General features: G+C 43.1%; 1 protein-coding gene across 2 annotated transcripts in view; it reads right to left on the minus strand.

Moving 5' to 3' along the window:
• Nucleotides 1-17,430, minus strand: part of ITPRID1 (ITPR interacting domain containing 1) — a 152,596-nt gene that overhangs the window by 22,190 nt on the left and 112,976 nt on the right. For both annotated transcript variants that reach the window (XM_074199015.1, XM_074199016.1), the window contains one exon: nucleotides 1,438-1,520. In XM_074199015.1, the coding sequence (XP_074055116.1) occupies nucleotides 1,438-1,520 (83 nt within the window). The remainder of the gene's footprint in view (nucleotides 1-1,437; nucleotides 1,521-17,430) is intronic.

Genomic DNA, 17,430 nt, shown 5'->3' on the forward strand with positions numbered 1-17,430 from the left:
AAGGGTCTTCTCTGAGATAGGATGAAAAAGGAGATATTGGTAGAAGGTTTATTAGAGATATGAAATGAAAAAAGCAGGGGGGGGGAAGAGAATTTCAAAGCAAATGGCTTTAATTTTCCTAGTGAAATATATGGCTAGATCCTCAGGTGAGTTGAGGTGGAGCCATGAGTGGTTGGATGAGGGATGGAAATGTTGAGAAGAATCACCACAGTGAATGGAATAGTGAAATGATCAGGGAGGTAGATAAGGAGTGCTTTACTTCATTGAGAGCCCAGTTTGAGTTACATGATATTTATTGTAGTGAACCCAGGCAGCAATTTTGGCATTTTTATATATAGTGTGTGGGTAGGAGCAAAGGTTGCAGATATAAGGGAGATGTGGCAAGAGTAGCCACATAAGGAGAAAAGGAGAGCGTAGCATGGAACTAATTCGCCAAAGGGCCAGGCTAACGACCATCCTAACAGTTAGCATTTATAGGGCAGTTTTAGGGCTTGTAAAGTGCCTTGTCTATAGGTGATGGTCTAGGAAAGAATGTAGGGGAGCAAAGATTGGAGACACCGGGTAAGTAAAGCTCATGGTTTAGGGCTGTACCACAGAGAAGTGGAATGACAAAAGAATGTCATCAGATAAGGGCATTTCCGAGTTCGACATTTGGGGGTGATGAAAAGATCAAGGCTATATCCATCTCTGTGGGAAGCTGTAGTTGGACAGAAAAAGAGGTCATAAGAAATAGATATGTTGATGAATTGGAAAGTGAGGTCATTGGAGGGATGATGTTGTCCCCTAGTATGAGGAGTAGAGTTGGGATCAGAAGCAGAATGGTGTTTGTCCATCCTTTTTTTTAATGGCAATGGGGTTAAGTGACTTACCCAAGGTCACACAGCTAGGCAATTATTAAGTGTCTGAGACTGGATTTGAATTCAGGCATTCCTGACTCCAGGACCCGTGCTCTATCCACGGTGCCATCTAACTGCCCCTGCCCTTCATTCTTAAAGAAGACAATGACAATCAGGGGGGTGGTGCCAAGTCAAGTAGGGTAGTTGGATTTGAGTGGGGGGATGTTGGACTAAGTCACCAATCTCACTTTCTCCTTGGGAGTCATCTGAGTCCAGTGGTCAGAGAAGAATCCAGACAACTGGAGAACATTCTAGAAGAAGCAGGGTAGCAGGAGAGCAGAAAAGGAGTCTGAGATAAGGACATTTGGACATGGAGGCAGATCTTGCTTTATGCAGGAAGTTCTCTCTCCTATGTAACTAGCTATAGCAGAAGTCAACCTCAGAGCAAGGTCAACTTGGGCCTCCCCCCAAGCAAGAGTGTTTCATTTCTGTTTGGGCAATGCCAAGTAGTCTGGCCTATTTGAAGAGGGAAGTATGCATTGATAATAAATAAGATTTGGTCAGGGACCCAGTGTTTCACCAACTTAACTCAAAGACTTACCTGTGGAGGTAAAGGTTCCAGAGGTTCCTCCAGGAAACCACTGCTGTCTGACTGGCAGCTGCTAGCTCTTGTCACCCCAGCACCTAGGACACAGAACAGATGACCATGAGGTCAGAGGTCAGGGCCAAAATGAATTTGTCACCAATTTTGGGCCAAAGAAAAGGGCAGTTGAAGCTTTTCTGCCCAAGTCTGAGATTCAAGTAAGGGTATTGCTGGGTGCCCGATGTTAGGGATCAAACCCACCATATGAATATAAATATGAATAAAGCGGTCAAAAATTCAGCTGGAATCCCTGAATTTGAGTACATACATGTATAATATATATATATATATATATATATATATATATAATATATATCCTGTCTGTATGTTTATGTCTATGTAAATAGATATAGATATGGATAGATCGAGAGTCAAAGAAACATAGAAAGTTAGATGCTGGCATTATTCTGAAAAGAAGTCCACAGGCTTCATTGGACTGTCAGAAAGGTCATTAAAAGAAAGAAAAAGTAAATGGTCTAAGTGGGCCCAGGAGATGGAAAAGGTCTGCTAGCACCCACATTACCATACCCTATTAACAAACATTTATGAAGTCCCTACCAAATCATGTGGGGTCTGGTGGATAGTGTCAGACTTAGAAAGACTTGGATTTGAATCTCATAGACTTAATAGGCTATGGAACACCAGGCAAGCCAATTCACATCTCTGGTTCTCAATTTCCCTATATGTAAAATGGGGGGGGGTGTTTGTTGACTTCCAAGGTCTCTTCCAGTCCTAAGTCTGCAACAGGGTTGAACCAGGTACTGTGTTAAGCAGAAGGACCAAGGTCATCCTGCCCTTGTGGAGCTTCCACCAGAATGGGGAGATAGAACATCTGTACAAGAATCCTTTCATGGAGAAAAGACTAATTATTCAAGAGCAGTAGCCTGGGGTTGGGGTGGAGACGGGGTCTAGAGGCCTGGCTCATCATCCATGGGAAGGCAAACTGGCCTCAACTGGTTTTGTTCTTGGTTTTGTTCATGGACCCCAATGGCAGTCTGGTTTGGCCCATGGGCCCCTTCTCAGAAGAATGGTTTTTAATGTTTAAAATAAAATGCAGAAAATGATATAAGAATATCAGGTTGAAATACAGTTCTCCACATTGTTGAAATGTCCATGGACCCCCAGTGAAGAGCCCCTTCTCTGGGTGGTCTCTAAGGGCTCCTTTGGCTCTAAAATGCATTGATTGAATACCTCTGTCTCGCCCATGGTGATTCCTAACAGTTGCTATTTCTAAAGAGCTGGTTAAGAACTCTTAGTCTTCAATGACCTGGGTTTAGTTCCATCTGAAAGACCTCTATTAGCCCAGGATCACATTCTTGGAATTTCCAGAGAACTTTGAGATCTTTTAGTCCAGTGTTTTCATTCTATAAAAGAGGAAACTGAGGCTCAAGAATATCCAGGATTTGGTCAAGGTCAAATGGTTGTGGGGGAAGGAATTTTGGGATTCAAACCCAGCCTCCTGACTCCAGATCTACTTCTAGGGGGCCATGTTGCTTTCCTTTTAGTGTTCAATACTTTGTATTCCTAATGGAAGGGAGATTGGGGAAAAGAAACTCTTTCCACCTTCTTGGAAGTTATTTGGAAAAGAAATGTGTTTTTGCAGGACCCAAACCTTTCCAAGCCTCATTTCTCCTAGGCACTCTAATCATGGCTCCACCTGATATAGTCCCCAGGAGATCCAACCCTTGTGCCTTGGTCTCCCTTATTTTCTGGACTCACCCCCCCCACCCCCAAAAAGTGCAAGAGCCAGGCACTTTGGCAGGATGGCCAGCAGGTGGCAGCAGCAGACAGATTACAGAGTCAGAGCTGCCAGGACCCCCACACCCAGGGGCAGCTGGCCCCAGGCTGGCCAGCCTACCCTGGAAGAGCTCCGAGAGCTGGGGAAGGGGTCACTGAAGGGGGGGGAGTCCCCTCATTGACAGAGGAGGAAATCAAGGGCTGTGGGGGAGAGGGAGGGAGAGAGAGAGAGAGAGAGAGACAAATGGGGGGACAGAGACAGAGAGACAGACAGAGACAGATGGGGGGACAGAGAGAGAGACAGATGGGGGACAGAGAGACAGATGGGGGGACAGAGAGAGAGAGACAGAGACAGATAGGGACAGAGAGAGAGAGAGAGACAGAGACAGATGGGGGACAGAGAGAGAGAGATGGGGGACAGAGAGAAAGACAGAGAGAGAGATTGGGGGACAGAGAGAGGGGGGAACAGAGAGAGAGAGAAGAGGAGACAGAGAGAGAGAATTAGAGTGAAAGAGAGAGAGAGAGAGAGAGAGAGAGAGAGAGAGAGAGAGAGAGAGAGAGAGAGGGGAGGGGAGGAGGGGAGGGGAGGGGAGGAAAGGAGGGGCAATGGAGAAAGACTCCCAACTCCCACCTAGAAGAAGACTGAGTCTCATAAGAGCACATTAGAACCACTCCAAGATTTCTTCTCCTAGGGAGCAACCTGGCAAGTCTGAGCAAAAGTGGAACCCATTCCTGTTGAAGCGGAAGTTAGGGGCAAAGTGGTGCTGGACTTGGACTCAGGAAGACCTGAGTTCAAATCTAGTCTAGCTGGATGACTCTGGGAAATCATTTCACCTCTCTCCCGCTCAGTTTCCTCATCCACAAAATAGACAATAGGTTGTCATGAGACCCTAAATGAGATGATATATAGAAAGTACTTTAAACTACTGTATAAATGCTAGCTACTTTTATTCCAAAAACAATTTGGAATGAAATAAAAGTCTCTATGGCATTTGGCCCAAGGAGCCTATGGCAAAGCACTGGGGATCCAAATATAAGGCCAAAATGTCCTGCCTCCTCGGAAGCTTCCATTCTACAAGGACAGGGGTGATTGCCCAAGCTGCATGGAGAGATTTCGGGGGGTCTTGGATAACTTAGATGGAAAAAACTGACATCTTCATTTTTGCTAAATTCTCACTGAAATCTTGTCTTTGTTTCCCACTGTGAATGAAGCCAAGAAAACTTCTCTGGAGGAGAGGCCTTGGTTTTACCAGCCCGCCCATGGGGTCCAGCTTACAGAGAAGGTGAAGGACAAGATTTATTGGGGGAAGATGGGCAGCTCAGGGAGCTTGGGTCTGGACTCTAGACAGTCTCAGGGAATGAGAGTGGGGCCAGTGGCAGCAAATTCTAATATTGATCTGATTATTATTCCCCCTGCAAGAGGTGGAAAGCAGCAGGCTGGATGGCAAGATGCCCTTGCTGGCCAGGCTGTGGCATCCTGGGATTTGCCTGAATGGAATGAAGCATGTCCTGGGGCTTTGGGGCTGGCTGGATAAGACAGAAAGAAATGACCCCCCTCTAGCAAAATATTCATAACAGCACTTTTGGTGGCTGAATCTCCCCAACTTGGAATGGCAGGACAAACTGGTATGGGAATACAATGGAGTAATGGCCAATAGGAAGAATGCAAAGAAAAGAATAAGAAACATAAGTGCAATCACTATAATACTGCAAAGAAAAACACCACTTAAAGGCCTTGAATCGTTGATCAATTATAATCACGAATTTCTGTCCTGAACATAGATGACAGCAAGATCACAGGACCACAGGCCTAGAATTGGATGAAAGCTGGTATAGATAAGGAAACTGAGATTAAGATACAGTAAATGGGGGGGGGGGCAGCTAGGTGGCGCAGTGGATAGAGCACCAGCCCTGGAGTCAGGAGGACCTGAGTTCAAATTCGGACTCAGACACATAATAATTCTAAGCTGTGTGACCTTGGGCAAGTCACTTAACCCCTTTGCCTCCCCAAAACCAAACAACAAAAATATACAGTAAATGATCTGACTGCTAAGTGACAGGAGCAGGAATTGGAACGCAGAGCCTGCCTGGCTCGAAGACACTGAGTCATACGGTATAACAACGGTAGTGCTATGCTATTCAGATTCAACGAATTCTTTGTCTTCTTAGCTTCTATGGAAACTATTGACTCTGTCCTCTCCAGGCTCCCACAATCCCACATTCTGCTGGTTCTTCCGCAACCTCTGGCTACTTCTTTACTTCCACTGAATAGATCCATCTCCTTTCAACTTAGCATTGGTTTTCCCCAGAGCTGGAGCCCTTGTCTCCTCTCTCTTTCTTTGTGACCTCCTGTCCTGATACATTTTAAGCACCACTTCTAGAAGGATGACTCTCAAGTCATATATATCCTACCCTAATTTTAACATCAGACCCACAGCCTCTGTTGGATGCTACCTCAGTATCTCCAATGTACCATATCCATTAAGTCTCAGTTCAACTGGTCTCCTATAAATTTCCCTATTTCAGCTGTAGGCACCCTCCAGCTCCCATCCTTCTTCTTCTCCTTCTCCTTCTTCTTCTTCTTCTTCTTCTTCTTCTTCTTATTATTATTATTATTATTATTATTATTATTATTATTGTCGTTGTTGTTACTACTTTAGGGTTTTGCAAGGCAATGCGGTTAAGTGACTTGCCCAAGGCCACACGGCTAGGCACTTATTATATGCCCGAGGCCGGATTTGAACTCAGGTTCTCCTGACTCCAGGGCCCGGTGCTCTATCCACTGCATGACCTAGCCACTCCCCTTCTCAGCTTATAGTACAATAATCATCACCCTTGACTGCTTGCTTTTGTTATACCCTGCCAAGACTAATAGATTCTAACTGAGTCCCAGAATCCAGGCACCCTACCACATTATTACAAGCTGTTGTTAGTGGAGGGTTTCCCTGTAGATTCATGAAGTTCCATTTAAAATGGTGCACCAGATACTATGTAGAGAATCGATGCTGGACGACCTATGTCCAAATGCCATTTCTATTATTCCTTGTTTGCCAAGAGTAGAAATTTAGACCTGAAATGAGTCAGTCAGCCAACAAATGCTTAAACACATTTTATGGGTCAGCCACTGGGCTAAGAACAGAGGATATGAAGAAAAGCAAAAAACAATCCCTGCCTTTGGGGAACTTACATTGTAAAAAGGAGAAGGACCTTAGAAAGTCCCTAGTTCAACTCTCCCTGTTAAAGTTGAAGAAATTGAGGTTTAAACAATTTGAATGACTTCCCCAAGTTCACAGGGCTTGTAACTATGAGAGACTTGAACCCAGGTCTTCCTGACTCCACCACCAACATTCTAGTGTCCTTCACTCCTCTCCACCTACTTCGTTGGGACTAGTCACTTCCAAATCTGAGCCTCAGTTTGTTTCACAGAACTCCATTGGGATTGGACCACGTGACTAAAGATCAGCTCCACATCCTCTGATCAGTATTCCAGGGCTTTCAACTATTTCAACTTACTTCTGTTCATCCTCCATCCATCACTCAGTTTTCCAATTTGTGACTTTGTCTTGAATTTTCCTTACTCTTTCATATCCTCATTTGCTTATATCAAGTGTCTACTGTCATCTTTTCAATAGTATTGATTGTACCCCTATCTCCCAGATGCTGATTTGGGGGAGTACCTTCCCTACTTTGACAAGAATCTCCATAGAACTACAATATGGCAAGTTTTCTCTCTGCCTGGAGACAAAGGCGAACCCATTGCCATTCAAGGCAGCCACTTCCATCTTGGAATCACTTGAAATGGTAGCCAGATTTTCTTCCATTTACACCATTTTCTTGGGTGTGGATTGAGAAGCATATGTGTTTGGGACTCAATCACTAGCATCAACAGATAGCATAAGACAGCATAGAATAAGAAGGATATGATAGAGGACGCTGCATGTTTTAGTAATCCCAAGCCAGCTGAGATCACCTCCACACCTCAGTCACCGAGGTGAGTCTCTGAGTGGACAATCTGCTATGTGAGAAGGCCCGTGATGGGTCTGATCAGATTGCAACATACTACTTCATGTGAGAAAGGGAGAGAAAATGTGATTGAAGATGGGTGAGTCTAGAAAAGGAGGTGGCTTGATTTTGTATCAAGAATGAGAAACAACAGATGGAGGAGGCCCAGGGGTACATTGGCACCCATCTGATATTGGCACCTAACAGATACTATGGGAGGAAAGCCAGAGCTGGCACTAGAGAAAGGTCTCCAGGGCATCAGGCAGACTCTATGGTGAATGGCATGGGGAGAGATAAACAAGGATTGTACTGTAGATAAATATGAGGAAGGTTGTTGCATTTGGGGAGAAAGAAGCTACACTGACAAAATCATAGATCTACCAAAGTACCAAAGAGACCCGTGTTATCAATGTGGGCACCAGACAGGATCCCAGTGGTCATCCACTCCAATGCCTACGCAAAATAGTATCCTTAGATAATATATCAGGAAAAAAAAGGTCATTCCAGCTTTGTTTGAAGGTCTCCAGTGAGGGCCTCCCCAGGTAATCCCTTCCATTTTTTGGGAAGCTGTCACTGGTGGGAATTTTTCTTTCTTCTGCCTCTGACATTTTGCTGAAATTTGCTTCTTTGCTGCTCCTGCCCTTATGGTGCTTCCTGTCTGTCCTCTCTATGATATAGGATATCGGAAGACAGACATCATTTTTCTTCTGAATCTCCTCCAAGTTGAACAGACCCAGATCTTTCTCTCTATTCTTAAATGACCAAAAATAGGCAAAGATGGCTTGTAGGCTTGGAGAATGAGTGGGAAGAATGGGCAACCACACTCTCTCCCATCATTGCAGGTCAGTTAGTCAGTTGGAGAAGAGTGGCTGAAATGTCTGCCCTAAGGAGGTCAGGGACAAGACTTCAGGATTATTTATAAATATATTTATAAATATAACCAGTATATTTCTGTTGGTTCTTTTTACAAAGGACTGAAAGCCAAATAGATGTCCATTGATTGAGGAAAGGGCCAAACACACAGGAATCCCAAAATAATGGTGCACAATAATTAGCCTTTATGTAAGATTTTTACCTTTGCAAAGTACTTTCTCTTATTTTATTTTATTTATTTAAGGGTTTGGGATTAAGTGATTTGCCCAAGGTCACACAGCTAGGCAATTATTAAGTGTCTGAGGCTGGATTTGAACTCATGCCCTTCTGATGCCAGGGCTAGTGTTCTATCTACTAAGCCACCTAGCTGCCCCCTCAAAGTACTTTCCATATACTTTTTCATCTAATTAATATAACATATATATGATGAATACAGAGAAGCATATTAAATGAACTAATGCAAATAAAGTCAAGAGGACCAAGAAAACAATAAATGCAGGGAATGCAAATAAGAGTAACAAGAGGAGTATGCAACGGCTTAAAATGAATGCTGTGAAATTATGCTAACCAAGCTTGGCTCCAAAGAAGATAGCTGAGAAGGCAGAGGTGGGTGATTGTGGGTCTATAACATTGAATATCACTTTGGCCTTTTTGGACAGGTCATTTAACTTCCCTGAACTTATCATTTTCTTTCCTTTTATTCAGCTTTATTTTAAGGGACAATTCTCTGGGAGGTGGAGATAGAAGTAATGCTTTGGGAAGGCAAGTGATATTAAAATAAAAGTTATTTTAGAAAACACAAAAGACTACTTGATTAAAGTAGCTTATAAAAGGATATGGGGAAGTACTAATCATTAGAAAACTGTGTCCTTTAAAAAAAGCATCAAGAACATTGAAAGCCTGGCAGAAATGAGGCAGCTCATGAAAAGACACCCAGGTCAATCCTGTGCTCCTATGCTGAAGGTTACACCATAGTCAATCAAGGATATCTTTAAAAAACAACTCTTCCAAAAGAGAAAACCAAGAGACCCGATATCCAAGCAACTATTCATTGCTAGAGTCCCTCCCCACTTTCCAATTCCAAACCTGTTTCTGAAGATCTCATGACTATGGTATGAAGGTGACTAGTTTCTCAAAATATAGCAGATCTCACACTTTGACAGGTGGCAACAAGCTGGAAAGACTTCAAATGCAAGCCTGGAAATGGCCCCTGGGTCTGGTATACAGGTAGCAGCCAAGCAAAAGAGGGCGAGGTTTCTTAACAGTTCATCCGGCCACCAGACGTGCAAAGACTAGCCAAGCGAAGCAGGGAGGTGACCCTGAGCAGACGGCTGGCCGCAAAAGGTCCTTTTGATTTTATCAACTCAGAAAACCAGCCATATTGGTGCTCTCATGGGGTAGGATTGGTCTCCATGTTCGTGAAGGAAAGTTTGTAGTCTACACCTGCTGTCTCATTTGATGAAATCTCAAAGTTACTTTAAAAACAACTTTTTTCTTTCAAAAGAATAAAAAAGCAAGAACTATATACAGAAAAACTCATTTGGGAGTTGAACTATTTTTCTCTCTGAAAGAACATGTTTTTGCCAAGTTTGCAGCCCACTTGAACTTCTGTCTGTTCTCCGAGTTTAGATTGAAACTCCAGCTCCTTTTAGTCCTGGCAACGGATGCGCGGCCTTCTCCACGTAGAACGACATCTTAGCAAAGCTCAAGAGACATCTGGACCATCGGCAGCAGGGGCTGGCTGGCTGGAGAACCTTCCGTGTCCCAGAAAGGCTAGGGGAATCTCAAATGACTGTGGGCTTGGGGGGTATCTAGGCTGAGGATGAAGAAGAGCTAATAACCCTGCCCATGCTCTCCACTCCTCCTCCTCTACAGACCAGAGAGAAGGAGAGAGAGACAGAGACAGAGAGACAGCCATAGACAGATGGAAAGAGAGACAGAGAATCAGAGACACAGACTAAAGAAGAGACACAGAGACAGACAGAAAGACATACACACAAAGGCAGAAACAGAGAGAAGTGGACAAAATTAGAGACAGAAACACGGACATACAGAGAGAGAGAGAGAGAATGAGAATCCTAGAGCTCATTTAATTGTCCCCTCTTACATTAAAATGTAAACTCCTTGAGGGCAGGGACCATCTTCCATTTCTTATGTCTAGCACCCCAAAACAGTAAAGGGTTGATGAGTTAAATGCTGCCCAGAGAAGCAGTGACTTGCAAAGTTCCCCCAAGAGTCAGCAGTAGAGCTGGGCTCAGAACTCAGCACATGCTCATAGACCTAGCCCTACACTCGAACTCAGGAGTCATCTAGTCTCATCCAGTCTTTACAGATGAGGAACCTGCAACCAGGGAGATCAAGTAATTTTCCCAAACTCATAAAGATCATGGTGAAAATCACCCACTGGCCTCTGACTCAGGAGGCTGCCCTTTTTTCACTGAACCAGTCAGCCAACTCCAAATCTAGTCTTCATTCTCCTGAATCCCACATGTCCTGGGGTAATCAAACTGTGTGGCTTATGTCAGGGTCTTTGTGGTCTCCTGGCCCTGTGTTTTTGCTAATATAATCCCTGCCCTTTTATATCCCTCCAGGATCATAGATCTCTAGCAGGAGTCCTTTAGCTGAACCCCCTGATAATATAGATGAGGGCCACTTGTTGGTGATAAGATGCAGGCTCTGCATGCTCACCATTGGCCCCTCCCATTAATTCACAAATTCACTTCTTAAAACCTGGGATATTTCATGAATCATGCTCATTTTTCGATAATAATTAAGCCAACTATGGAAAACACGTGCCTTCTAATTCTCTAGTGGTATTTGTGCTTCTATGATGAGTCCAATCAAGACTCAGGAAGAGAAGAATACTGTGGCCGGTGGGTTCCATGTAACAGGTAAAGAGTTGTCCACGATGGGGATTCATGATGTTATACTGAAAATATGAATGGGCTGGGCACCACAGGACCTTAGTCCAAATGCCAACTTGTCATGAGCTGTGTAAGCCATTCAACTTCTTTGGGCTGTAGTCGGTTTATCTGATCTTGGAGGGGTTTGGGTTGGAGGGCCTTTAGACATGGCTCCAGATTCCCTCATCTTTTTTTTGGAGGAATGAAAAGGATTTACTCTTTTTGATCCATTATTGCCACTGTTCTAGAAATCCAGCTGCTTGACTTTGAACTCATACTCAACTGTTCATTGTCTTTTCTCCCCCACCAACACCCTTCATTTTTTTACCCCTTGTCCCCATACAGAGGGCTACATACTAGTTCTGTTCCTGATTCTGTCACCCAGACTATAGCAATAGACTCCTAGTCCACCTCCTTGCATTTCTTCTGTTTCTTCTCCAGTTCTGATGATGTCCCACTTCCTTGCCCAGAAACCTTAAGTGCTTCTCTTTGGTCTCTAGGATAAAGTACAAATTCTTCCTCTTAGAACCTAAAATCCTCCTTAGTCGGCTCCTACCTACCTTTCCTCTCTCTCCTATGTTCTACAGGTCAGACATATTGGAAATCCCATATTTCTGCTCTGTCCTCTGTCTTAAAACCTTGGATCATTCTTGTTCTGCTTCTCTCTGTCTCTCTCAAAATATCTAATTTCCTTAAAGACTTAGCTCAGGTATCATACAGCAAATCTTTCCCACCCTCTTTCCTGATGTCGTGAACTTATATTTACTTGACTGTGTGCATGTGGTAATCTCCTACTCAGTAGAATGATAATAAAAGTCAACATTACCACAGGGCTATAAAGTTGGCAAGGAATTGTACAACTATTATCTTGTTTGATCTTTACATCATCTTGGGAGGTGATTGCAATTATGAACTCCACTTTACTGGGACATTAAGTGACTTGTCCAGGGTCATACAGTGTCTGAATAAGTGTCTGAATCAGAATTTGAACTTAGAGATTCCTGACCCTTGGTCATCAATGTAACCCCCCTTAAATATGGAAATTGTTTCATGGTTGCCTTTGTCTCTCCCATGCCTCTCAGGATCCCAGGCTATAATGCTTGATTATATATGTCCTTCATTCTCAAAGAAGACCATGACATCAGGTGGGTGATGCCATGACACAGTCGTGATTTGGATTTGAGTTGGGGGGAGGGTGCTCTGCTATGTCGCCATCCTCACTTTTTTTCTCTTAGACTCATCTGGGTCCAGTGGCCAGATATGAATCAGGATGGCCCTGGATGGGAGGCAATCCGAGTTAAGTGACATGCCCAAGGTCACACAGTTATTAAATAGGTCACGTTTGAACTCAGGTCCTCCTGACTATAATGCTTACTGAAGACCGTCAAGTTGAAGGCAACTTTGACTTTTATTTTTGGTAGAAAGAATTTCTATTGGCTATTGTGCCTTTACTGATCCAGGATTTGAGTCCAGGATTATTAAGTCCACCCCCATTGATGAGGATCAGTGCATAGATAGTGGAACATAGAGTCAGGATGATCTGGGTTCGAAATTTCCTTTTGACCCTTACTGACTGTATGATGATGGGCAATTCACTTAATCTCTCTGAGAATGAGTTTCCTATAAACATGTACTGATCCTGGAAAATGGTGTAGTGTCTTTAGCCATTTAAATCCTAAGGCTCCATTTTGGAGAGGAATGTCAAGGCCACCATTGTTATTAAGCATCTCTCTCATTTCCATTACTTCCCCCACCCCTACCTCAGCAAAGGTCTATCACTTTTTAATTGTTTGTGTATCTACATTCTAATTAGAGCCAAGCTCCAAATCTACTGAGGTTCTAGGGACTAATAATAGGATCTTGGTTCCTGAAGTCTTTCATTTTGAAAGATCCCAAATGCCTTAAAAATGGAACAAGCTGATAGACAAATTGTATTGGGATCATCCCCCCTCCCCCCAGCTGAAGTGTGTAGGTCTCGGGGGTGGGCTTCGCCAGCTGTTTAACACCTCACAGCTGCATCTTGGAGCAGCTTAGGAAAGAAAGGGAAGAAGAACAACGGGGGTGGGGGGCTGAGGAAAATAGGATGTAATTATCTCACTTGGAACATGACCAGAACCCACCCCTTCAACACACACACACACACACACACACACACACACACACACACCAATGGTGTCTGTATACATATACATATTCTCTCTCTCTCTCTCTCTCTCTCTCTCTCTCTCTCTCTCACACACACACACACACACACACAGACACACCCCTCTATCAAGATTCAAAAGATACCTCTTAAAAACTGAGCTTGGGGGTTTGGAAAGTCAAGGAGCTGTCCAAGTTGAGACTGGCATAGGGACTATCCATCTTATCAAGGTGAAACCCTCTGGAGATGGTTTCAGTCTCAAGTTTTAACCCTTTATCAGGTGGCTTTATCAGGTGCCCTTGGTCTAGAAGTAATCCACTGAATCCATTGAAAACTATTGTTCCTACCTTTTAGGGCAGTCTCTGCTAATTCCCAATAAAGAACTCTTAGGTCCTTCAGAATCAGAAAGCAATGCCAAAATTGTTGAATTGGACCCAAGAGGTTATTGATGAAGGTTAGTTTAGCTTCCTGAGAGTTTTGTTTTCTATAGGATAAGGCACATATTAAAAACAAATTCCTTCTGGCTTCTACTTTACTTCAATTCATATGTAAGGACCAATCTGATCTAACCTGATCTATTGGACAAAAATCATCTTTTAAATGTATTTTAGGTGACATTCTATCTTTTCTTACAATTCAGAAAAAACCTCAGATCCCTCTTGTGTCAAATGGAAATTTCTCAATATGGATTTAAAGATTCAATTTATTCTATTTTCAACTTCCCTCACTAGCCTCCCCTCCCCTGATCCCATGGTGGGAAGGCATGGGCATATGGGACTAGACCCCAAGTCAAGAATCAGTGTGAACATCAGGAACTAGAAAGAACTTTGGAAGTCTTCTACTTTAATCCCCTCATTGTACAGTTCTGGAAATTGAGGCCCAGGGAAGTAGAGTATGTCATGGATAGGAACCAGGTCCTCTGACTCTAGAATGAGGACTACTTCTACTATGACATGTTGAGTTCAAGACTCACCTCTGGCACAGGCTAACCATGTGGCTTATGGGCAAATGACATTCCTAACTCATTTCCTCTCCCCTTCCCTCCTTCCTTCCTTCCTTCCCTCCCTCCCTTCCTTTCTTTCATCTTTTCGTCCATTTTTCCTTCCTCCTTCCTCCCTACCTCTTATGGGAAGCAATGTGCTAATCATTAGTAACAAAAGTAAGATACTCTTTGCCCTCTTGGAGATGATATTCTAATTGAACAAGACAACGCACACAAAGGATGGGTGGCCAGAGAGGGATATTTTGGTTTGAAGAGTTATATCAGAGAGAGCAGAATCCTAAAGTTGGCCCCTGGGACCCTAATTTTAATAGTCCTGGCAGTGATGGCAGGCTCTGATGGGCTGGGGGGGTGTCTGAGGCTATGTGGCATATGACAAGAAGATGACTTGGTTGGAACATGAAGCATGGTATAATAACAAATATTGGAGGAAAATATGCAAATAGGTAGCCTAAATTCACAAAGGGATTGCTTTTCAGTGATTTGGACTATGAGACTATTAGAGTATAAGAATTAGAATGCTGGATGTAGTCAGGAAATCTGGCTCCAGGCACCTCAGTTTCCTTATGTGTAAAATGAAGGATTTAGATCTGATGATCTTCAAGGTCTCTTCCAAGCTCTAGTTCCATGGCCCTTTTGTTATCCTTCTTTTCTGAAAGAATCAACACTCCCTCCACAACAAATTTTTGACTGAATGACTAACCATCAGGGTCCTAACAAGAAATTTTGCCCCTCTCATCTTTCTTCTGATAAAGTCATAGTTGGATTGAGGGGGCAGCCAATCCCCAAAGAATCCAGATCTTGGACCAATTCAGTAGGTAGGTTCAATAGTTGCTAAGGGTCAAAGTCTGGACAAGGGAGCAGAACCATGCTGAATATCTCAGGTTGACAGAGGTTCATAGGCCACCAACATGGGAATATTGCTTGCCAGGCCATCCTTTGAGAAGAAAGCTCCATTATGTCTATCTTCCTGGGAGTTCAAGACTGTTCTTACAAAGTAAAGCTCATAAGATCATATAGTCATGGTGGAATGGACAGCAATATGGTATAGGAAGCCCTGGGTTTCCATCACAAATGCACTGACTGGACATTCCTAGGAAATTTACTTTACCTCTGAGAGCCCCACCAGCACCCTAGGAAAATCAGGTTCAGGGCAGGTGCCAACATGTATTGGCAGAGAGAGTGAGCCACACAAGGAGCTCACCATCCCAGTGAAATAAAAAATCCAATAAAATGTATAATTTTAAAAGAAGGTGTTATTCCACTCCATGGAAAATAGAAGAAGTCAGGTTTCACCAATGAAGGCAGCAAATGGATTATTAAGTGAATGTTTTGTACCTCAAGGCTTGTTTACCACTAAAATAGAGCTAAATGAAAGACTAATTAATTGAGAAAAAATAATAATTTTTAAAAAACCCTTTCATTTCCTTTTTCTTCCATTCTGTTCCTTGGGGTTTGGAGGTAAGAAAGAGACATGGCTTACACTAGGGCTGATGCCTTGGTGATCTTATGGTAAGGTCTGCCATCCTGATATTCAAGGATGCTTCAATCATTTCAAGGAATCCCAAGACATCGCCCCTCTGAATTGACTCCTTTGTCCAAAGAATACATAATTCTAACTGTCCGGAAGCCTTGAGGCTTAAGCAGAAAAGAAGGGCTCTTTGATGGAACATCCAAACATTCCGACTGGGAATCTGGCTATGGTACTTGGGACCTTCCAGACCATCACTACTTAGCATAGTCAATGGGAGAACCATTTATGAGACTAGAAAACCAGGTACCTCGTGTGTAATTTGAACCTAGGGGGTACAACTTTTTATCAGGGAATTTGCATGATGAAAAAAATCAGTCCTTGAATCTTATAAAATCTCTCAAAATTGGGTGTCCTTGTTGGAATCTATGGTCATCAAGAAGTTCACAAGGCTCTTAGAAATACCTACACATTAGACACTGCTTAACATAGGATGTAAAGCCAAGGAAGAAAATGGTCCTTGCCCTCAGGGAGCCAACCTTTTTCAATCAAACAAGAAAATGAGCAAGAAATATTTATTAAATGCCAACCACATGCCAATGATGCCAACTACGACTCATAGTCAGTATAGTTTTAAGCAAAGGAGATATAAAAACAAAAGCCCCTATGGGGAGCTCCTACAGTTATTAAGCCCTCAATAGGTACATAAAAATAAAACATATCCTTGCCCTCATGGCACTTTCAGTCTCCATGGCTGACACTTATCCTTCGTTCTTGAAGAATGTGGCAGATAAGTCAATACAGGACTTGAATAACTAAATACACAGGGATGAGAACACTTAGAACTTGGAGAAGTTCTTGGAAAGGTTTCTGGAAGGAACCTTTGGACTGAGCATTGAAAAGAGCTTTAGCTTATAAAAGACAAGAGTAAAATTCCTGCCTTTTCTGGACAAAAGCATGGAGAGAGGAGATGGGGACTATCAAGGAATTCCTTTTGGCTGGAATATAAAGATTGTGTGTGTGTGTGTGTGTGTGTGTGTGTGTGTGTGTGTGTGTGAGAGAGAGAGAGAGAGAGAGAGAGAGAGAGAGAGAGAGAGAATAAGAGAGCAACAGCTAGAGATAGATATTTAGAGAGACAGAGACAGAGAGCAAGAGAGAGAGAAAATGAGAGAGAGAGAGAGAGAGAGAGGTAGAGAGAGAAGTAGGATATGAGAGGGATTATTAATATATAAATACCTTAGAAAAATAGGTTGGAGCTATATTTTGAACGTTCCATTATGCTTCATGTCCAATTGCAGTAATGAAGTATGATCTTGTAGTAATGAAAAATTCCCAGTCCAGTGATCCTGTCAATTTTGCTAAGAATTGTTGACACTTCTGGTGGGACTCCCATAATGCCACAGATCCTGACTCCTCATTCTAGCCCTCTCCACTCCCTTAGCTCTGCCTTGTTTCTGCACCATCCACCCAAAGGAGCCACCAAGGTTACCTCTATCTGTACAGTGTTAATATGACTGCCAAAACATTGAACCTTCCCCTTGATCTATGCCTCTACTCTGCAAACTGAGAATTCTCTGAAGCAAGCTCAGGGACCTCTAAATGAAGATGTTTGTTGAGTGGAACAGATGAGTAAATGAGGTAAGAAGCTTCAAAAACTTCCTCTCCAGTTTCTTCATGGTAGTATGATGGTTATCCTTCATCTCCAAAGTCTATGTCAGTGGAGGGTAAATGCTAGCAGAACATACCTAGCTAAAGAAACTTCAAGTATCTGCCCAGTGATGGACTACATAAGGTTTTCTTTTTACCATGCTAACAGTTAGGT

This window comes from Macrotis lagotis, chromosome 8, assembly GCF_037893015.1.
Source record: "Macrotis lagotis isolate mMagLag1 chromosome 8, bilby.v1.9.chrom.fasta, whole genome shotgun sequence".
Taxonomy (NCBI): Eukaryota; Metazoa; Chordata; class Mammalia; order Peramelemorphia; family Peramelidae; genus Macrotis; species Macrotis lagotis.